General features: G+C 37.8%; 1 protein-coding gene across 5 annotated transcripts; it reads right to left on the bottom strand.

Moving 5' to 3' along the window:
* Window positions 1-166: 166 nt before the first annotated feature.
* Window positions 167-16,183, bottom strand: inpp5b (inositol polyphosphate-5-phosphatase B). Of its 5 annotated transcripts, XM_026371385.1 has the most exons (23): window positions 16,038-16,183; window positions 15,774-15,871; window positions 15,587-15,616; window positions 15,366-15,476; window positions 14,215-14,358; window positions 10,507-10,582; window positions 9,214-9,384; window positions 7,297-7,398; window positions 6,885-6,999; window positions 5,711-5,827; window positions 4,992-5,179; window positions 4,748-4,859; window positions 4,558-4,667; window positions 3,697-3,832; window positions 3,358-3,468; window positions 2,956-3,121; window positions 2,637-2,702; window positions 2,467-2,564; window positions 2,233-2,340; window positions 1,642-1,726; window positions 1,079-1,206; window positions 865-976; window positions 167-556 (listed from the first exon to the last, which is right to left on the bottom strand). In XM_026371385.1, exons 2-23 carry the CDS (start codon window positions 15,844-15,846, stop codon window positions 447-449), a joined length of 2,469 nt encoding a protein of 822 aa, XP_026227170.1. In that variant the 5' UTR covers window positions 15,847-15,871; window positions 16,038-16,183; the 3' UTR covers window positions 167-446. The 5 variants fall into 5 exon arrangements, with proteins under 5 accessions (XP_026227170.1, XP_026227169.1, XP_026227172.1 ...); XM_026371384.1 differs by having other exon boundaries at window positions 2,467-2,702; XM_026371387.1 differs by lacking the exons at window positions 15,587-15,616; window positions 15,774-15,871; window positions 16,038-16,183 and adding an exon at window positions 14,480-14,740 and having other exon boundaries at window positions 168-556; window positions 2,467-2,702; window positions 15,366-15,416.
* Window positions 16,184-23,907: the final 7,724 nt, after the last annotated feature.

The raw sequence follows: 23,907 nt of genomic DNA, 5'->3' as shown, positions 1-23,907 counted from the left end.
TACACGTGGGAAATGTGATTAAATAAGCTAAATGTAGAAAAATGTATTCATACACAACATGACAAAAACAAACATGAATTTTGTAGCTTTGCTTGTGAATGGCTTCATGGATTGAGAAGAAAAACTGAACTAAAATCACCATCAACACACATTGTTTCCAACAGTTTTATATATAAAACAATGTTGTTCCAAAAACATTAAAATACAATTTGTTTTAAATAAAATATACATACATTTGGGTGTTAGGTCTCTACAGTTGGTCAGTGATATACAATAAACTCTGGATCAACGGATCAATGTTGTTCTGAAACAAACTGTTACTTACAGTAATTATACTATATCTATACAAAGAGCCAGCTAAAAATTAAACATTTTTTTCAAATACTGGACTGTACAATTTTAGTGTTCAGCTTCAGCATGAAGGACAAGAAGATGAAGTCCTCTATCTAGGAGGAGCCTTGGATCAGGAAGTGCTGAAAGAACTCCTGAGTTTTCCTCTTCTCTGCAAAATCCTGCTTCATTGGTGACCTCAGGAGCAAGGAGGCAAAAATGGTAGCTATGCAGAAAGAAAATCAATTCATACTGTCAATTATAAGAAATTATTACTTTTCCTAGGTCTTATGTTGCATTGTTATTCTCATTATTAGCATTTAAATTAGTTTAAAGCATTTAATTCTTAACTGAACCACCCTGCTTCGAGTCATGAAAAGATTCCTCTTTTTTTACAACCAGAGCAGAATTATGTACAGGATTTCCAGTCATAGTCCCTTTTTGTGGCTTTATATTTTAGTTTCTCTGCTCTTGCTCATGTTACCTCAAGCACAAATCACAAATACTGAAGAATAACCCGATTCTTTTCCTTACCCAAGATGTTGACATCTAATCGATTGCTAGCAGAATTCTTTAACAGCTCACGGAGAAAGGCAGCTAAATAGTTGAACACATTTTGATGGCACTGAGGTAGCATGGAAATAACCTGGAGACAAAATAAGTCAACATTACACCCCCTCAGAGATTAACTTTAATAATTAAACACATCTTGAAACAGATGAATTGTTATTGACTGAAGGTTGCTTACTTTCTCACACTGACTGGCATTGGAGCAGCTTTCTAGGCACTGCTGGTAAAAGTGGTAGGGAACCACAGGCTCTGGGAGGGAGTCTAGGAAGAGAAGTAAGGCCTCTGCCACTGAGTGATTACTGCCAGCTGCAGGTCAATACTGAGTTAAGGGTATAATTTGTCTTGTTTTGAAACATAGGGGGCACAAAAGAATCAAATACAGGTTAACAGTCCACACATCTTTTAAAGAAGTAAGTTATGGTCAGTCGTCATCAGGCAGATTAGACAGAAATACAATGCAGTATTTTAAGTGGTACATTTGTAGCATTTTCTCTGTATTTCAGTGTATTCTATCTGAAAATAAACAAATATTGACATGGTAAATTGCTGACTTTAAGCTTTAAATGTGACAGCGTCCCATGTAGAAAGTCTCAGTGTCTTTATCTTGCTTCCCTAATGCACTGGAGTACAATTCCAAAACAACACAAATATATGGACTATGTTGTTTTACCTTTTGAATCGTTCTACAAAGTTATAAAAACATTTTCCCCTCTGGGTGTCACAGGAAGTTCCAAAGGATACGAAGAGAATCTGGCATGCCAGTGTCAAGGCAGTCCCTTATTTCTGCCAATTCACTTCTGAGCCCAGGTTGCTGAAATATGTCTTCCTGCAAGTAAAACACAATCCACAATGAGTCTTTGTGTAATTATAAATCTTAAAAAAAAAAACAAAAAAAAAACAAACCTACACCTTATGAAACACAAACAGCTGTTCCTAGAGCACTTAGATATTTTGCTTGCCTTGTACCTCACTTGTAAATCACTTTGGATAAAAGCGTATTCTAAATGACTAAATGTAAACATAAATCCAAACAGCTGAATTACAAAAAACGTTTCCTTGAGATAAACAAAACACTGCAGTAGAGCTTTATTACTTTCACCAAATTAGCACTGTATGTATGCTTTACATACAGTAGCTACTTAGCTGGCAAACGTCTACAGAGACATACCAGTGTCTTCGTAGCCTCAGGAAAACTCTCACTTTTAAAAATTTCTTTTGTATGCAGCAAGTTTCACTTTGACTATATAACAAAGACACATAATGAAAGTGCACCTAAACTGGCAAACAAAAACTAAATAAGAGTATGTGTCCTTTTGCACAACATTCACTGACCTGTTTGATTGCATTGCGGAACAAGTGATCCACCATCATCCAGAGTTCTTTAGGAATGTCTAGAGGCTTTTCAGTGTTTAATACAATCTCCTCTCCAGACATCTCCGCCTGATGTTAAGAACAAGAGCAGTTTCATCAGAATGGATTGAACTGTGTTGAACTGAAAGTCCAAAACCCTAAATGGAGATCAGGTATTTCAAACACCGTCCCTGCTCTCCACATAAGAACACTAACCAATTTACGAAGGGTCTCTTGAGTCATGTCCTGGATGGGCTCCCTCAGCTGACACAACAAATTTATGGGAGTGCCGTAGCAGCTGGGCAGATAATTTCCTGTCACAGAGATGAAATAGTCCTTGCCACGCTCCAAGTGAAGGACCAGGATGTCTTCAATCATTTGCTTACCAAAATTAAGTTCAGGCGCTGTTGTGCGATTTACAAAAATCTCAAGCTCAATGTCCACAGATCCACCTAGAGGGTGAGAGGTGCACACACAAAGTAAGGGATGAGTGAACTCTCATAATTCAAGAACTAAATTATGTTGATCTCAGGTCACCACAAGCTTTTAATGTAATAATACTGTTTGATGCACAAAAACAACTTTAAGTCTGGCTTTGGAAATCAAAATCAAACAGATATACCCATCTCACAGCTTGTAGTATTCCTAATTTGTAAATCAAATCAGTGGCTCCTGTATGAAAACATGACTATATGTGCTCCTCACCCTGAGCAATGAATCCTTTGTAGGGGTTAGCTGTGAGCCAGGGCTTGCAGTATGTTGGCTCATTTGGCTTCTGAATAAACTCGAACTGACATGGGACCTGCCCATCATTGAAGAGGCTCAACGTCTGTGCCTTGTGCTGCATGAACTTCACATCCTTAAAGTCAAACTGAAAGAAAGATGAAGTATTTCTAAAATATATTAAAAACATTTAAAGGACATAACTGTTTCCTCTAAATATGTGCATTGGGCCCAAAGCATCAATGCACAGCTTCTTTAGGGACGGGTTCACTTACAGAACTATTTAAAAGGCCATAATGAAACTGTAATTTACTGTTTAAAGTGTATCAGATTAGTGTTACACCTCATATTGTACTGCAATAAAACTGAAAGAGAAAAAGTTACCTCTCGTTGGGACAATGACACGGATGGAATACACTCATTCTCCATTTTGTCAATATTTCGGACAATATCTTCAAAGGTCTTCTTATAGGCTTCTCCATTTATTCTCTTAATCTAAGAAAACAGGCAGAAGAGAGTTAGAGACAAACAACCAATGCACTGCAAACATACACTACAGCCATCACAAAAACATGAGAGATTTGACATGGGGAAAGCCAATTATATATTTTCTTTCATTTCTTATCAAACCTATGTGTAGGTTTCAGAATTACGACAACTGTTACTTTTTGTAAGAAAAAGAAAGTAAATTAAAAACAGGCAAAAAAGAGATCAATTATTTACCCCAACGATAAGCATGGAACTGACTGGTTTGTGGTCACTGGTCTTCAGAGCCATATGACTGTGGTAATGCTTTTGCTCAATGTTCTTCCCTTTCCACAGGATACGGTCACACCATGCAGGCACACGGCATTTTTCACTAAATGCAGAAGAAAAGGGATGTTAATTTTCCAAGTAAGTTTGTTAAATCTATTATAACACAAGATATAAAAGGCAAAATCACATGAGTTTACTTGTCCATGTAAAGTTATGATCCCCGTTTTTACTTATTAGAGGGTGTGAGAAAGATACTACAATACACTACTCTTGAGATTTATGGCCACATCAATTGTGAAGCACATCTACAGACAATCTCAAATAACAACACGAAAACTATTTTAAATCATATATTAGGACCACCAACGCAAGTTAATGTATAGCGAAGTTATCAGATTCCTTCTAGGAATCTTTTTAGTTTACCAAGCTGTTTAAGCACTGCTACAGTGAGTACAGTATATCACAATATCAGTTTTCTTCTAGCCCCCACTCTTGCGTATCTTTTCGTGAATATACTAATGAAACATTTATTAAGCAAAATGTTTAAACATAGAAGTACATATACAAAGATGTTTTCCCAGTCAAAGACACATTGTTATGTACACTAAGAGATGCTTGTTTGCAGCCTTGAAAGCTTCAATAAAACTTTAAAGAAATGAGCAGACACAGTCAAGTGTCTGAACAATGCTTTAATTGTTAGAGCACTGGAGTATATTTCTTTATGCTATTGTGCTTACTTTAACTGTGAGCATACTTAGAAGAAGAAGAATGATCTTACGGAAAGTGTTCTATTCTACTATTAGCATTTAAGCCTCCACATGACATTACCTTGTATCCCAGTTGTCAGAGCCGGTGTCATATTTGTAGGTAGGCTGGAAATCAATGTCTCCCTCCAAAAAGCCATCAAAAACAGCCTCCTTATCGATCTGCCTCTTTAGCTGAGGAACACATGCAGCTGGTAAGTATCACCACTCAAATACACAATAATATCAAAACTATAAACTGTTGTTGATACTACCTGGTCATAAGTGTGCAGTGTTTCAAAGTCCTTATTGCTGATTAGTTCCTTCACATTGTCTACGTCAAGGTCACTAATTCTGTAGTTGAGATCCCCAATCCATAAAACCACACTGTTCACAGAGACAATTGAGAAATAAACAGAGACTGAATTTCACTACAAATAAGACATACAAATAAAAAAAGATAATCCTTCGATTTCTATCAATCATACCGTATATATAGAAAATATAAATTGTTCATACTTGTGCTTCATGATCGTGAGTGGAGGCTGGGTAGGGTCAAGCTGTCGAAACTGTAAACGGCTACAAATATCCTTATAGTCTTGATTACGTCTTTCATATTCTTCAATGTGGGCAGCAAAGTGAGAGTTGACCACACAGATATCAGAGTTGTGGAAGCAAAAACGAATTGCCACAGCACCCTTATTGCCCTGCAAATCAGTGAAAGATTTAAAGAAAATAGAGGAAAAAGATAGATATACTGCATATATAGATATAAGAAAATATATAAAGCACACAACTCAACTGGCGAAACAATATGGATCAAAACAAAACTGTGATTTAGATCATATGCAGTAATACACACTCCTTTGCTTCACATTGATCCCATATTATGCTAGGATGCTGATACTTGGCATGTTTCAGATGGTTCTTGGCGCAGAACATAAACTAGTCTCTCATTACTGCAGTGAAGGATGGAGCCCTCACTGGTCCCCAGCCAGCCATCTGCTCTACACTGCAGAGACTGCTAAGTAAGCATAGCTTTTACATTTTATTACATCAAAGCAAGATAAGAAGAGAGAACGAGAAAAGAAATAGATAACAAACTGTGAGACCACTTCTCTTTTGCCAACACCCTGTGAACTGAGTGCAGTTTAAAACCTAATGCCTTTGCACAACACCAGTAAACCTACATAAGAATCTGTGCATGAGAAAAGAAGATGTGCACAAACAGTTCTTACCATCCTTCCCATGATACCAGTGCCCACAGTTTCAGCCTCCACTTCAGAGATGAACTCTGCGTGCTCCTTCTTCACAAAGAAGATGAGCATGATGCCCACCAGACGCACTATCTTCACCTATATCAGAAGATTCAACTTTATTATTACTGTGCAGAGACAATGGAATTCAGATAGCATCTAACTAGAAATGCAAAGAGATAATTATATTTACAGGTTAGATTACTATGTAGATATATACACGTTCATAAGCAAGGATGTATTGGATTAAATAGGAGCATACAGAAAAGGAAGAAAATACACAGTAACTATGCAAATGTGCTACATATTTTTATTTATTGGGTATAATGAGAGGGCCACCTTCTACCCACATGATACTGGCTCAAAATACTTTAAAGCAGGTTTTGCTGCTTATATCAGCATATTCAGCTGTAGCTACACTGAACAATAATAATTATGGTTGCAGTACAGTTAGCCTCACCAGCTGTCTTATCTCAAGGAAAACAGAAGCAGAAAAGTACATCCAGAATAAAAAAGCAGTTATGCATAGGAAGCGGCAAAAATAGCTTAATAAGGCTCCCTACCAATCCTACATGAATCAACATTTATAGATTAACATTAACATTAATACATGTGTTTTTTAGATTGCTGAGCTACAGAGTATCAGTTCCACAGCAGCCAAGTGTGCTTTAGAAGAATTGACACGTCACTATTCTGTCTCTGTGAATTACAGACATCCTGTAAGCTCTAAGACAACTAGAGAAATGCAGGCCATTCGATAAAAGAGGAAGTTCATAAACTAGAATCAGCACTGAGAAAAGGAAGTTGATCGATGCAAATGAGGGGAAGAAAAAGAAAAACACCAAAAACTTACAGAAAATATAAGGCCTGTCAGAGCTCATCAAACTAACAGCTAACGGTTTTTAGCTGTGTCCTTAGCAATAATCTGTGAACTTGTAGTGTTATGCTCACAATGGCCATAGATAGACATGCATAAGTTTCCTGACACTGTACTATGTCACAAACAAACACATTGTTTTTGTGAAAGTAAGTGTTCAACTTGCACTCAAAATCAAAAAACTGTTTACTGGACATTTAAAAATTATTTTAAAAATTATAATTAAAAAGCAATTAAAAATAATTGTTTTTAAAAATAAAGAAAAAAATACTTCCTTACTAAGGCATACTTGGCATCTGCATGCAAGGCCTCAGACACAGCCTTTGTCCACTCCAACTCTTTGGGGGTATCATTGAAGAAGAAAGCCTCCTTACTGAGGTCAAGTTCCTGGAAACTATGAGGATGAAACAAACAGTAAAAAGTTCTTGAGAGTTTGATTCTCACTTTACCCTGAACTTTTGATGGTATTCACTAAACTTCAGACACTTTTCAACAGCAAAGCAGTAAAGTAAAATGCAGGCAGGATTAGTGAACACAGTGCTGAATGGGTGGGTGGGCATGTTGTCCCATGTAAAACAGGATCAATGGCTGCATAAATCTGTCAGACATTTGAGTAGTATGTATCTATGTGTGTAATGGGATTAAGTGGAGAATTGCATGGCTATTCTCCAGCTCAGTGAATGTGACTTACCCCACGCAGTACATGTCTGGAGGGTTGAGAGTGCAGCTCAGCCAGGGACGGAGGCTTTCCTTTGGTGACTGTCCATTCACATTATATGTGCCAAGGAAAAAGCTGAAACAGTATAGAGAGAGATGAGGAGTGGGCACAAAGATTTGTTTGAACAAGTGCTACTTAGTGAACCTTCTGACTGTGGGGGTCTTCAGCAAACCTGTCCTTGTGAGTTTCAGTTTAATCAATTCCATTTTGAATTGAGTTTATATTAAGGTTATGTCTTCCTGTTTTAGAACAGCACTCTCTACTCTACATCTAGAATTTTAGCTTATGCAGGCTGAAAGAATACAACTGGTCTTTTTCAGCAATCTTCTTAATAATTTACACAATAAACTACCCTATAAAAAAAGGGAGAGGAAAATAAATAATAAAAAAAAATATCTTTCTGCTGACAATTGAGCAACCCCTCAGAAACTTTAGTGCTTTCCTGAAGAATACCTAAACCGTGAGAGATGGTCAAAGAGCCAAACCCTTATGATTTACATCCCCACAGAGATTTATTCGGCAGGTCAATATTGAAAACCAGCTTCCTTCTATTCAACAGCCCCCTTCACTGACCTTTCCACAGCTGCTTCTCTGCTTGTACTCATACACAGGAAGAGCACAGAGCTCTTTATTACACTGTACATCACGTTCTACACTAATTGCCTTTGCCTTAGATTACCAGAAAGATATTGAAGCTGTTTTTATATAAAAATGAATGGACTGCTGCCTTTCAGCTTTTTTCCAAATCTGCTTCAATATTTAATGCATTCTCAATATGTACTGTAATATGAGATGACAGCAGACAATGTCTCAGCACGATGTAACCTTTCCTATATTTATTCTGTTTCTGATTTGGACAATGTACAAGTCAATAAGAACATCCTACAAGCTAGTTAACTACAGATATTTAAAACTTCGATTAGATATTCAACTACTCTTGTTCTGCATATGCTTGATATTTGTAGTCAGTGTCATCCAGGGACAGTAGCTTTTCCATTATGCTTTGAGCAGCAGGTAGGGAAACACCCTCGAGAGGTTATGACTCAGTTATATGACTAACACAAACAGTGCCCAATTAACCTGAGCTCTGTGTCTGGTGTGTTGGAGAAAATCATAGTTCCCAAAGAAAAGCTGCATAAACATGCAATTTCAAACAGGACATTTACTCTAACACACGTTTACACTAGATCACCCTAACTCTCATTCATGTTTTTAGGAACAGATCTATTATTAGGAGGCGAGGACATTAATATCTATAAAAGTAAGAGAAAAGCAACAACTTGAGCTACAGTATGTTAAACAGCTGGGCTAATGCATTTGTAGACACTGTCTGAGACAGTTGTGCTTAATTTAGCAAAGAGAAAAATAAACAGCAATACAAACCCACAGATGTTGACTCATTCTTTTTACATAATAATTAGAATGGTTCCCGCACAAAGCGTCTTTCTAACAGAGTTTTAGAAAAGTATTTTGAGACAGCAGAGTAGAGTTTAGTGTGTAAAATTTTTAAAGTATGAAATATCTTGATATGGACAAAATTCAAAGCATTACAATATTAATTTTGGACATAGAAGCAGGATATTATGCACAGTCTTTTGTCATTAGAGCTATAATTAGTGTAACTTTGGCTACTATATAACTGAGAAAGGAGAAAGGGGTTAAATGTTGTGTTAGCCTTGTCCTAAATGCTATAATGCACTAAGCAACTGTTCTAGCTGAACAATGAACAGCAAAACACTAAGATTATATATTGTATTAAAACACCAACAGCCACACCCAAAGTACCAACAAACCAAGGAAGCAAATGGTATTTGATTTGTTGTAATGATATTGATGTGATGCAAATAAACCTTGATGAGACTGAACCAATCAAAATATACACTAACATACCTGAAGTTCTCTAGATAAGTGTAAGACTCCTCATTCTTCAGCAGCTCACACCGGATAAGGGTGTCGCGCAGACCAAACTGCGGCATGGTCAGTATCTGAGCTTTGTTAGACGGGGTGTGGCTGGAGGAGCGCACTAGGTCATCCCGGTCCTCTCGACTAGAGATGCCAGAGCTACACACGAGGAGAGAAATAATAAGTTAAGCATGGGAGTGACTGGAAACAGACTATGAAAGAAAACACGATCACTGTCCCGCTGCTGTTATTTAAGAGGGAAGGAATATCAGGAGGATCATAAACTGTGGGCTTGGTAACACCTCTGCTAAAAGCTAAAAATACAATGATAACTTAGCAGAGACATTATACTGTGATCCGATCTAAAAGTGTAATGTACAATTGATCTCCACACTGATAGTAAGAACAAAACATATGCAGTGAAGCTCTATTTCCATGCTGTCAATATGGAATGAAGCTGAGGGCAGAGAAGGAAATGTAATATGTCTGGACGCTGTAATCTTCCAGGAATATGCTGCAACTTAACTCCATTTAGTACAAAATCATCCTAAGAGTTGTGGCAGTGGCTTCCAGCTTTAACAACTAAACTGAACACATTTAGATTTTGGACTGTAACAAATTTTAATAAATAATAAAAAAAAAGACTCATCACCAGGTTGCTGTCAGGCATGTACACAGAGCCTGTTGTAATACTGTAACTCAGCACAATGCACAAACAGCCTGACTGCCCCCCAAGCAAAGCAACATTGATCATATTTGACGTATTTGAAAGTTTTAACAAGTGAAAGTTTAGCAAGTGTTGCAATAAATGTTGTTTCTGCTGCAGCTGCCCTGTCTGTAGTCTTCAAATGGATTCTTTAACACTATTACAATCTGTTGCACTATAGAACTATGTTTTTGTGAGTGGGTGCTTTTTGTGTATGTGCACAAACTTGTAGGTGATGAGATACATTCCTGCAGTTTCCCACTCTTACACTTATCTACAAGTGGCAAAGACACGCTTAGGGAACAAATCAAAAGACGTTTGAATATTTCAATGCAGGTTACAACATTTTTAAAGAAAATATAGCATGTTTTATGCGGAAAGAAATATTTGGGTGGGCATTACTGAATGTAAGCAGAGACATCTGCAGAGTACCTTTAAGTAAAAGTACTAACACTTACACACTAGCAGTAGGAAATTCTAGTACTCTACCAGTTTGTAATAATACAGTAAATTGTCATGTAAAGAGTTTCGGTTTAGAGATCTTCATCACATGAATTCATTAAAAAATGTCTTACCTCTCCAAGTTTGAATACACTCTGGACTTATGTGTGGCACTGTTAGAACCTTTCTCCCTTTCAAAACTTCCCTTCTCTGTTTGAAAAGAATAAAGGAAAAAGAGGATTAATAAAAACACTGCACAAAAGTACATAGCACTACTATAGCACACTTCTTCACAGCACAATTAAAGGAAAACTTAACATCTTGTTTGCAGGTTGTGAGTTAAGACTATATGCCTTTGGGTCTTGTGAGCTACTGGAATCAGCTTTATCTGCCCAGGGTAATGACAGCCTAGGAGAACTTACTTTAATGAGAACCCAACCCTGAGCAAACACAAATTTCAACCCTTTAAATAACTAATATGGAGAATGAAATAAACCTAATTATGAATTATAATAAACACACAGTAACACAAAGGTCAAAATAAAAGTGCCAAGTCTGGGCTCAGTTGCTGTGATCAATCGAGGTCTTCTTTTGCAGCTGGCTACTGTTACTGCATCCCAAGTATCTGGCTTTAATGGCAGAGTGTGAAGTATGAGACAGCATGGCCCCTGTCTTCTGCAACTTGGCAGGGACCACAGGCAGCTCCTCTGAATGGAGAAACGTGAAGCAGAAACTAAGCGTCTGCCATGGTTTTTTCATAGGAAAAACTATGGCAGACTATGATAAAAATGCAATTGACTGACAACAGCGTTTTTCATCTGATCTGAATCCCCTGGCTCAAATACACTGACATTAACTGAATTGACATGGACATCAACATCACTACTATATGGGTGTGTTTCGAAGGATAAATTACACAACTTTAAAAACAAGAGCTGTTGAGAGGTAAGAGCAAAAACAGAGAGGTAATTAATCCAGATGAAGGTCAAAGTAAGTCAGTACTCATGATTTCTTATGTAACACTTATACCAAAACTGTCTAATATATAGTTGACACGTTCTCTTCTATGTCTTACAAAGGAAACCCTAACACCTTCAGTTGGTAAGAAATTAAACAAGAAAAAAAAAAAAGTAGGCTATGCAAGGTTCCACTCTAAACTTAATTTATTAAAACCATAAATGATTGTTTTAATTCAATGACTCTGATGTTGGTGTTAACAGGAAACGATAAAGAAGATGTTGCTTTTTGTTTGACTGTGAAAACTTGCAGCAAGCTGGGAAATGACTTTCTAGTTTTAGGAATGTTACAACTAAGAAGGTAAAAATGTTGTGTACACAAAGAAAGTCCTCACGTAACTGTCAAATTGATGTTAGTTAATTAGCCAACCTATGAGAATATTAAGTATTATAGTCTTTGGGTTGCAAAAGGAAGACTGATTAACCAGCCTCGATTAGAAAGGTAGAATTCTAGTTTGCACACATAACTTTAGTGCAGCAGATTTTAAATCTGTGATTAACATGCAACATAACACCACACAAGAGTTCATTTATCTCAACAAACTGAACTGAATCTTCAAAAAAAAAAAAATAACAGCATTGAAAAAAATAACCTTGTGCTGGGTGGCACTGAAATTCTTGTCATAAAAACCGAACTTGCAAAACAAGAAGTAAAACAAATCTTGAGTCTTGATTTGAATAGAGTCTAGTGCTCAATAAAGCAAACCTAACAGGGCATTGTGCTGTTAAACATGCCACTTATGCCACTGAGTATTTTGCGCCCTGCTGTCGACTGTTTATGCCATAATATCTTGGTTTTGGGTGAAACCTAAAACAAATAGCAATTGGCATTTATGTCTGTTGCCCCACAGTAAAGCTGCTCACTACACTATAATCTTTGAATGTTCTTCATCAACCATTCAGCACTAGTATATTTAATCTAACCAGTACTGCCCCTGCTATCTGAAATGAGCACCTAAGTGGGCCATGACTCATCTAAATGTGTCCCTGAAAGTCCTGTGTGTGAGGTCACCTATTGCACAGCATATTTTACATTCCCGTGCATGCCTACTATTCTTAAACAGTTCAACCACAAAAACAAAACAGAAAAGTTGCATGCAATGTTGCATGGTCATGCATCTTTATCTTGGGGTTGATCGAAAACAAGCACAAATGTGTTGCTGCAGAATCAGGTGTCAAACGCTTCCGTATAAAAAAAACTGCACAAAGTTCAAATTGCAACATCCCTTTGCCATTTGAAGAGGGTAATTAACTGTAGAGAAACCAATTTAGTTATTTCATTCCTTTGTTAACTATAGATCTACATAGATCACAATTATTCCTCTTGCCCTAACAAAGCACTTGCATTGCAGTGGATGCCCTTTTCTGACAGATGAAGGGTAAGCAGACAGTAGGAGTATTTATCTCCCTGATGGAGGCTGTTGGAGAAAGTTTGCAGACAACAGATTTGAAGCTAACAGGCTAAATTAGCTAAGACGATAAGCAGCACGTCAAAGTCTTTGTATGGAAACTAACTGAAACAGAAAACTGCCAAACAACAGCGACTCAGCGAATGACACTAAAATACGTAGTTTCAACACCAATCACGACAGGTGAGTCATTTTCTGACACACACAGTGCGACACATGAACATTATTTAGCACGGACCAGAGTTAGCTTAGTTAGCAAAACCAGCTTACGTGCATGAGTGAACGCGAACGGAAGATAAAGTGGCAGCAGCGAATGATATTGTCAGTTTTACCACAGTTTAATCATTATATCGCTTAGTGACACTTTACCCTCTAGCCAATCTGGCTAAAGTTGGCTAATGTTAAATAAAAAAAATAGCTAACACTACAAGCTAGCATTGGAGAGGCAGCTAACTAGCTAATCACACCAGACTGAAAACCACGGATTGCTGCCATCTCGCTTCCTTTTCACCACCCCGAAAAGTCAACAATTGTAGGAATAGTTTTCATACCAGAGTCCCTCATCGCACTAGACATCTCTTTGCACGGCTCCCACGCATTCTGTGCAGAAGAGCAATGTCCAGTTTGTGTGAGACCTGCCCATGCTAACGTTGTAGGAAGGAGGAGTTTCGGCTGCTTTCATCTGCTGCAGCCACAGGAAGCTGCACAAACATCAGCCTAGTGCAAAGCACTGTGCACATCATGCAACCGGATAGTAACATCACAACAGAAATACATTAGGAAGTCAAGCTGACACTTAAGACAATAATACCCTATGCATCGATTCAGCCACTCTGCAGTGATCATGATCCATTAGATATATGGGATGATTTCTATTCAACCCCTTTTAAACTGTGTGTATTAACAGCATGGCTCTAATATAACATGCAAAAACATAAACAGGCAACGTAAGACAATCACACAAACATTAATTAATTCATTCATATCTTTTTCGTCCATTTCCTGAAATTGTTTTATGTCATTGTGTTTTCTTAGCATCTGGTAAGCACCTTGTCAGGTCTTGGGGACCTTACTTATTGCACTTACACACCATGCAGTCATTCTCACTTCATAGCAATAAAACCACAGGTGTCAATAATACCGTTTAAAAAATGACTGCATTTCATTTTGTTTTGAGTTCATGTATTACAGCTCGTTGTGACAATTGCATTCAAAGGAAGTGGTGCTTGCAAAACCTTTTATCTTTGAGGCTATCTACAGAAAAAAAAAGAGAAAATGCTTTAGAGATCAACAAGAACATCACCTGTGAACAACCCCACGAATGCTGGTAGACCTATTTAATTGTTTTTTAGAATATTAAACATGAACTATGAACTGTGCCTGTTAATTTCTACAAAATAGAAATCAGATAACAAACCTGTCTTCCGGTGTTGGTTGAGTTTACCGACAGTTGTAGAGGCAGGTGCAAGGCCTTGTTTGACAACATCCAGTCCTCGGGTCACTTTGGAGTACTTATTGATCCACTCAAACTTGGGTACTTGTGTGGGAGACTTGCAAATGTCTGAAGAAGAACAGACAGAGAGTGAATGAACTAAACTCTAAGACCACCTTTACACTTAGACCACCTTAAATATGAAGCTACAGGTGCTGCAGTGCATTGAATCTCCCTTGTATCTTCTTACCTTTACCATTTCTCCCACTCTTTCTTTCAAGAGCAACAGCTGGTAGATCATTTAATCTTTCCATCACCGGTATCTCTCACCAGGTCATAAGTCTCTGTGTCTCATCTTTAAGCACCACACACAAACGTAAGGTATGGCCTCTTTTCAGTCTCTATCCATGTTAACGCGGGGTTTCCGATGTGAAAAATAGTGAGCCAGTGGCAAAAGTGACACATTCCTAACAAAGCACGTTGTCTGTCCACCCTTCAGCTCATCAGGTCTCTTCAAATCAGATGAACAGAAGCAGGAAAGCACAAAGTACTTCAATAGAAATATAGAACAGGAAGGAAGCTGCTATCATATTGTCCTTTTGCAAACATTAGCTGTGAAAGACACTAAGTAGTACACTATCCAAACTCCACCCTCTCTCTCTCTGTCTGTTTGGATCTCTCTCTATCTTCGTCAGCCATGCGATGTTTGTACTAAGTGCCTGGCGGTTGAAGTGACTTCACCAATCCGGTGTGAGTTGTGAACCACAACAACCACCAACAGGCTCGCAAATGTGTTTGTGTCTTTTGTTATTTATTTTCCAGCTAACTGCTAAAATGGAAGAATAAAGGTATTTCATGGTTTGAGATATAGAGTTACCTCGAGGCAATTAAAGACCAGCTCAGCAGGTTTCCTCCAAACAATTGGTCAGAGCAGATGCTTTACGCTTCTTCACACACATCTAATAGCATATAATATAATAATAACATGTTTTATATCTTGCATTTGCCCTGTCAATTGTTTTTTTTTTTGAACATTCAAGGTTTTTTTTTTAAAGACTCTGAGGATCCTAAATACAAGCAGTGGCTGCCTGGACATTATGTAAACAGGTTACTGATGACCCTGAGGGATGACCTACCACTCCATGCCCTATTGACCTCAGTGAGGAAGCACCGTGAATGAGACCCAAAAGGAAGTCTGAGTTCCAGCTCTTCTTCGCAGTAGCTTACTCTTACTCTGGTGTCAGCACCTAGAATCAGACAAACAACGCAGAAAACTAATGAATGATATTCAGTTTCACATAGCGCATCAGTTTAGTTGTAAAATATTCAAGTTGCATCTGAGATGATGTTAGCTCACCCACAACCGCAAGTTCTTCTGGTGAGGAAACTAAAAAGAGCATCACAAGTTATGTGTTAGTGCACTTCTGAGAACTTAGTCAAGCCAGTTTTGTTATCTCTATCTCAAAACACATAACCAATTACGGTAGAAGTTGCTTTGGTATTTTCAGTTTATTCGTAATGTTAAACATGCGAAAGCTGCTCACCCTCCACCACAGCGAAGTCGAGAGAGATCGGTATGATGTCCTCCAGTGACACATCATCACCCGTAATGGCCATCCTTCGATGATTATAAATAAAGATTCTACAAAACATTACAAGACTGACATTTTAATTACATTGTGCTTCATGTGTTTTATTTAATTTTAATTAAATGTGAATCAATTCAAAGAGGGAAAAGCATCTGGATTCCTCTCCATAGTTCATAAAATGTGTGTTACTGTACATCTAATTTGTTCTGTCAAACTCACGCATGCTCTTTTGCGGACTCCACCAACCCCAGCAATCTGCTTTCTGTAACATCATTGAAAAGGACCTCACACTGGACAGCATGTTTACACGTTAGTTAAGGACATAGTGGCAACAAGTTCATAGAAATGTCACCCCACTGAACAAGTAAGCTTTTTGAGTTCCAAGAAGTAGTGGCATGCAACAATCCCAGTTTTTGCAGCATGTGTCTTTGACTACTTCCCTTTTATTCTGAACTCACATTTCACAGAAGACAACTGCATTTACAAATACAGACGCATGCATTTTACAAACAGACTAAACCATCAGTGTTAATAAAGAAATTACAGGAGCACGTTTGCTGCGTAAAATCCAAACTATACTGCAAATCTGCATTCGGACATAAGGAAAACTGTGAACATTTGACCGACATTGCCTCAGGAGCTGGTGACACAAAGTTGCCATCTTGTGGAAGAAAGGTTGCACCGCAAAAAAAAAAAACTTGGGACTGCAAATTCTTAGCAGGTCACACGGGAGGAAAACTGCTCCAATAGCGAGAGCCACGTCATAAACACGCTGTCATGATTATTACAATATTACATTAGGGGTTATATTCAGAGACAGATGATCAATACGACAGATCCCTGGTCTTACAGGCCTCACTCCGGGCTCTGATCTTCTTCAACTGATTCGTATTAGCTACTTGAACTTAGTCTCAAACAGGCAATCCTTCTTTTCGGGTATTAATAATCCATAAACTAGCGCATGCGAGCAGAAAAAGGATACTATCGTGCAGTTTTCTTCCCTTTCCAAAGTTTCTTGAATTGCAACAGACTGATCCATAGTGGAGACAGCAGCCCAGCTCGTGTGACAGCCCCTGCCCCTCGCTGTCCAGACGAAAATACGCGGAGGAGGGAGAAGTGGCTCGGTTAAATTTCGCACAAGTGAAAGCCGAGTGCGCAGCAGGAGCACATGCGCTGCAGGAGCCTCCCGTAATGCGACATTATTCCCTAATAGATCCAGATGTTTTCTCCTTCCTCCACCGCTGGCCCAGCCCGACCCAGTTTGCCACGCACCCCGAGTGACGTCACACCTGGGCTGGGATCAGCTGCGCTTGGTTTGGACTGGGCCTCGGGTCCCTGATCCAAAGGGGATTATGTCCCACAATGGAGCCGTATCCTCACTGCTCCAAAGCGGATTCAAAGCTTTCTAGGCTTTCTGTCGAGGGTAATAGACCCGAGTGGTCTGAAGCCGTCTCTTGCACTTCTGAGTCCGTTTTTGTGTTGAAGATTTGTCATTTTTATTTAAATTTGTAACCAAACAAAAAATCGAGGAACTGACTTCATATTTGTGCTATTGACTAACTGTATTTTTTATATATTTTTAAATTATTTTCGCAATATTACTTTATTCTAAGTTAATTGTTTTTTATTCTGTTTTTTTTAATCTTATTTAATTTGGATTATTATTATTAATGCTTTGTTGAATTTGCCTCTGCACTTGAAATGTGCGTAAATAAGGCTACTATAGATGCCAAACAACTGTAGTGGAAAAGTACAATATCTCCTTCTGAAATGTTAAAATATGCCAGAAAATGGAAATACTTAGTAAGAGTAAGATACCTAGTAAGTATCTAACTGCATTAACTGTGGTGTTTTTTGTACAATATTATAAACAAAGGTTCCTCAGATGTATATTTTATTAGATATGAATGCAAAATCATCACATTTTATACAGTGCACAAAACTACAATGAAATAAATTTCTGTTTTAAGTAACATTTACATAACTCTATTATACCATAAAATATACTTTGTAAACTGCACAACATAGTGGTCCAACAATGATTGACAAAAATATAGATAGATAAAAGGTAGCCAAATGTACTGACGTGCACATGTTATTATGATTACATCTAATGCCTCAGCAAACCTTCACAACACGCTGTAACATCTGTATTCCATAAAGTGCATCTAGAGTTATAGCTGCGTTATTCTCACAATGGCTTTTATGAAACACTTCTTGTGTTTCACTCATCCGTTTAAGATTTAAATCCATCCACAGTGAGTTCGAAGAGAGGAAGCACAACAAAAAGTCCTACTGGATTTCTGTAAGTCTGATTTAAATTATGGTTTTGCAAAGTCAAGGCTAAAACTAATTCTAAACAAGGTATTTTGCAATTTACAGTTTTTTCTTAAAAATCCACTGTGAAAAAGATTGTTTTAACACATTATTTTACTATATAAGGATGGTTTTCACCCCTTTTACCCTTGTTTATCTTAATTTCTTTAGAAATACTGTTCAAAGCCATTTTTTATTGGTCTTGAATCAGAGATAAGAAGTCATGGGACATTGTGGAAAACCAAGAAACTACATAAACATTATAAACGAGGCTTTACATTATTCCATACATATACAGTATATACAATCACATACGAATATCAGTGAAATAAATGGGTGTAAAAGTTGCTAAGCTTTATTTCTGGAAGGACAGTGGTAGCTAAACAAAGCCCTGGTTACCTAACGACCAACACAGCAGCTGAGTAAGCTCATACTCACTCACAGTCACAGCATCAAAGTGATGGCAAACAGGCAAAGTAGGCAAGTGATCAATTCCGTGTGAAGATAAGGGCCTCTTGTGGAGGAAGAAGGGAAATTCAGCGTGCCGTTCAACCACAGGCAGGAGGTCGTAGTGGCGTTGCAGCACTCTAGATAACATGGAGGTTGGGTGGAGGCCTTGCATGGGGTTTGCGCAGAGCAGTTGGCGGTGCAACCTGCTGTCCACTGCACCTTGGAATCTACGGTGTCCTTTTTCAACTGCATGAGATATGTAAATGTTGCTTAAAGCCCTGTTTATCATTTTGGGACTACACTAAATGTGTTTTTATATTAACATAAATTTACTATACATTCTTTTTCATTTTTATGCAGAGACAATTTTTAGGGAGCTTTTTTTTTTTTATCACTAATGTAATTAGGATTTTCAATGACTTACAGACTTGAAAGGAGCATAAATAAGAATTGGGATTGTCTGTAAAGTGATAGCATTTAGTAAAGGTTTGTTCTTTGACTTTTCTGCCATAATTGTATGTATGTAAATAAATATTTGTTTTTTCCAACCTAATGTTGATAATAATAGTGTGTTATAGCAGTTTTATACTAATAGGTCAGACTAACTTGTGCTGTAAAAGACACTTCGAAATAAAGCTTGGGTTACAGAATTCCTCATCTATTGTTGCTAGAGTTGTATTAGATTACCATTATAGATTTTGCATTGTGCTCAGCTGTTGAATTTGGAGAATCATATTTAACATTGTGTCTTTATTTTTAGCCGTTCTCACCTGACAGTGTTTCTCTGTGGAGGTGCATATCTGGGGCGCTGTATTTTTGAAAGTGGTGTAGCAGTCTGTGTCAGTACATGTTCCTTTATAGCATTTGTTTCCCTGAAGAAAAAAAAACAACACAGAAGAAAGGATGATAGATGATGACACCAGCTCTGGCTTTTACTGCTCTACACCATTTAAATATTAAAGTTAGTTATCTAGTAACATTTTGTCCTTACATTGTTTGCTGTTGTTTGTGGAGTGGTAGTTGTTGCAGTGGTTGTTGTGGTTGTTTTTGTTGTTGTTGGAATTACTAAAATCATGCAAGAAAAAAAATTACAGTAATACAAATACATTGTCATTAAATGGACACATTTAAAAAGTGTGAATAAAGAGCTAGTTTACCTGTAGTTGTTGTCATCATTGAAGCAAAACTACCATTGAGGCAGCCAGTAAAATTACAGCAGGTCACCGAGCAGTTGTTCAGAGAGGCTGTGCAGTTGTCAGCACAGGAGCTGCTGCAGCTAGCAGTGTACACCTCCATCTGCTTTTTCAGCTGGTACATTGCAGAATGAAACATTAGAAGGTATGTTTTATTTGCAGTGTAGTTTGCTCCATGTATTTGCCATTAAATATTTGTAAGTTGTAAGTTGCCGTATTTGATTGGGAATTTGTTAAGACAGTGCATGGTAAAACTTATGTAGATGGTCCTATCATGGTTTGATCAGTGTTCATCTGGCATTAGGCTCCCTACCTGACAAATGGCATCAGCACCACATGGAGTGAAGTTCCTACTATTGTACATTGTGTAGCAGTCTGAGTAGTTACAGGTGAATGAGGGGCAGTGTATCTGTGTCTGAGAGAGATAAAAAGTGCGTGATGAAGACAAGAGTCTAACGGGATGAAGAATAAGTTGTGATAAGGGAAAGACACAAATACAATAATACACTTCTCTGAAAAGGTGCACTTGCCATGTTTGGTGAGGTTTGATTTGTGGTGTTTTGATGTATGTGCACTGTGGCAAAAAAGATGAATGTTATAATCAAGAGAAAAACAGAGAATTAACATAGTTTTCTATAATTAAAATTTCCAGTCAGAAAGTTATTAAATAAATAAACCTACTCATGGTTGAGGAGCCTGAGTCTGTAGTCATAGATGAAGATTGCTGGGCTGCTGTGATGATGGTGGAGGTTGAGGAGGTGGAAAATGAAGGGAGAGCTCCAGTGGTCTCAGTGCCGCTGGTGGAGGTTCCAATGGTCACAATGCTGCTGCTGGGGGTTTCTTGAGAGGTTGGTGTCACCATAACTAGCAGAAGCAGTCCTAATAGGAGGACGTACAGGATACCTGGGATTTTGGGAAACATTTCAAGAAAATTATGTGTTGAAGAAAGGGGTCTGTGTGTGTGTGTGTGAGAGAGAGAGAGAGAGAGAGACATCACATGCAGGTGATGCACAGTAACTATGTCAACATTTAGTGTCATATTTAACATTTAGTTTTATTCATGAGAGAGTTACAGTATGACATGACATCTTTACTTCTGGGACAGACACAGTGGAGTCTCAGGGTCTCAGTGTTCTACCTGTACTGATTTCCTGACAAATATCTGCTCTGTGATGGATTTAATCACGTACAGTAAATATGTAGCCTATAGAAGAACCTGCATTGTTGTACATGCAAACTTCTTTGCATAGAGAGAAGTCTTTGGTGGTAGTTTTCACTTCAACTTTGGTGTTGCCTTGACAATCATCAGGAGCTGGTATATGTTTTTTCACCCCTCACATGCTCTATTTAGGTTTGTCCCATATTAAATGTTTTCTTTCTGTCAGTTTTTTTATTATCTGAAATTAAAGTATTATAGGTTTTTGAGTCTTCTATACTATACAGATTTTAGACTAAATACATATCAACTGACTTGACAGACAGTGTTGCTTTTCCACAATGTACATCTGAGATTGACTACAGCCCGTGATTAAAAATAAACAAACATAAACTCATACCTGTATCTTTTATAAAAGTAGGGAGGGCCATTGTCACAGTGGCATAAAAGGAGTGAGCTCTTTGTCCAATCTGTAATTGAATTATATCTGTTAAAATCCTGGTAAAGAGAAGGATCAAAGATAAAGTTAACATGAACAAGCAGCTTCCTATTACTGTCCAAAAAAATGTTACCACAACATAAAGATTTATTTCTGCAGTAACAAACCTAATCTGTTTATTAACAAATGAGCTTTATGACGAAAGGCAAGGCTCAAAGTGTTTACCCATACTAATAGATCTCTATATTACAGTCGTCTCATTCATTGTAACCTACAGGTTCTTTTGATCTGTGAAAGCTGAGTCATCCGTCGTCTCCATTCTTCACAATCCTTTAATTGTTCTAGTGAAACTGATCTCATAATAGTTTGTTTGAGTCACAATAAAGTAATTGATAAATGTTTCGATAGCCTTTCTCACATTTTGACACAATGTTTTTACATTAGTAGCTTAAAAACAGAATTGTAAGTTTAAGCATGATCAGCAGTTTTTACTGGTGGTCACCCCCCTGTTGAGGTAATTCCAGTTATGTGTAGTGACACCCAATTACCTTATAAGTGTTTCTGCTTACGGAGGTTTGTGAGTGAACACAATTAAAATGTGTTTGTTCCTTTATCAGTCCCCTCAGGAGAACCACTAAATGACACAGCTTGTTTTGTTCCCTCTCCCTTGGATCCCAGCACAGCCTCCTCCGAGCTCTACACCCTGGAAACTGGGTGACAACATTGCCCATTAGGTTTTCCAGGTCTTCCAGGTCAAAAGCAGAGTTTAATTGTATAAAAGTGAAGCTTCAATTTGAAGAATTTAAAAAGGAGTTTGAGGCACCGCACATCAAGCAGTGTTATCTGCTTCTGAATCCCCGTGGAAATACCCCCACCATCCCTTTGCATGATGATGAATGAGTGAAGCACGAGAGACTGATTTCAAGGACTAGTTGTATTCAAAAGGAAGAACAGAAGAAATGCACAGCTGGCCACTTGCTTTGAATATTCTTCAGATAAGGCCTTTTCATCTTCATATCAAACTCTTTTGAGACTGTAAGGTGAATTAGAAGATGCCGGAAGTCCTTAAACCCAATATACCCCAAACCCAAGTAGAATGAAAAGTAAAAGTAGTAAAAGTAGTTGGGTGCCTGCAAAAGCTTTCACTAGGTGAGTAAACAAAAGGTGCAAATGCTTGATTGATTGATAAATTGTTTTGTTGGGCATCACTCTGTTTGAAATGAGGTATTGTTTAAGATTATTGTGTCACAAAACAATATCTTTACAGAAAATGTTGAAGGAAATATTTAAAAAATAAGAGTCAAAGATCTGTTACCAAGCAACTTAGTGTGGAACAAAAACAGCACAGCTGGTAAAGGTGGAGCTTAATGTAATTTATGTATTACCAGGGGACTGATACATGGTATTACACCCTAATACATAATAATAATAACATTAATTATAATTTATTTACTGATACACGTAGTTAAGTAAAACGTTTAGTATTTTCCCCCAAACTGTAGTCACAGAAATTAAAATTTAACATTCAATAGTACAATAGAGAATAAATGTACTTACCACCACTGGATCACTGGATATGACGTTATCTAAATAGAAGAAAAATAAATTAGGGATACTGACAAAACAAAAACAAACTACAGGAAACTCTCACATGATCTATACTTACTCATATTTACCAAACAATTGATCGATTGTATAAACTATTAATAATACTTAAGTAAAATCTGAAATGTCGGACATAAAAGATACAAACATTCCCCTGCTGTATCATTCATCAGTTACAATGGTACCACTGTTGTTGACCTGCATCAGCCTGTAATTCCCTCTGCACAAATATCAAATAGCTATTTAGCTGAATACAAGATATGTCATTTTAAATCAGTTATTCTTCTGCTAAAGTTCACTCACCTGTGATGCAGCCTGTAGGGTGTTCTGTCAGCTGTTGTTGAAGTGAATGTGCTCTCCCTCTCTGGTGTTCCTTTCCTTAGCTGCTCCCTCCCCTCGTTTGCTTCCTTCTGACAGCACTGTAGTGGCAATGTAATAAGTGGAAACTCTCACCTGCACAGCAACTGCAACGACTGAGAGGGGAGGAGACCTGTTGTTGCTGGGTAGGTCTAAAGAGGCCCCAGAAGAAAAGTGGTAATGAACCTACGGAAAATGACGAATTCAGACTGAGCAGGTTAAATAAAAGCATTTTATGGAAAAAGTGACAAGTCTGTTTGTACTTCTTGATGTGGATTGAAAATGCAATTTTCCTGTGTGTCAACAAACAAATAAAAACATAATAAATTACCTTATGGTGACTTATTATACTGCCGTAATGAAGGCTAGCTATAAAGATTCACTGAAACAACTCAGTGGATTAATCCTTTTCTGGTCTATAAGAGTACAGGTGAGATTTCACTGCCCTGTGGGGGGATTGTATAGGGAACCTCCTGGTTTCTATTCAACACAGTGAACACAATGAACAGACCCCCTCTCTCTGCCAACCATAAAGCCCCCACAGACTACAATTACCTCTTTGTGGCCTACAGA

This window comes from Anabas testudineus, chromosome 16 (genome assembly GCF_900324465.2).
Source record: "Anabas testudineus chromosome 16, fAnaTes1.2, whole genome shotgun sequence".
NCBI lineage: Eukaryota > Metazoa > Chordata > Actinopteri > Anabantiformes > Anabantidae > Anabas > Anabas testudineus.
Note: the sequence above shows the minus strand (reverse complement) of the source record. Positions and strands in the feature narration are given on the sequence as shown.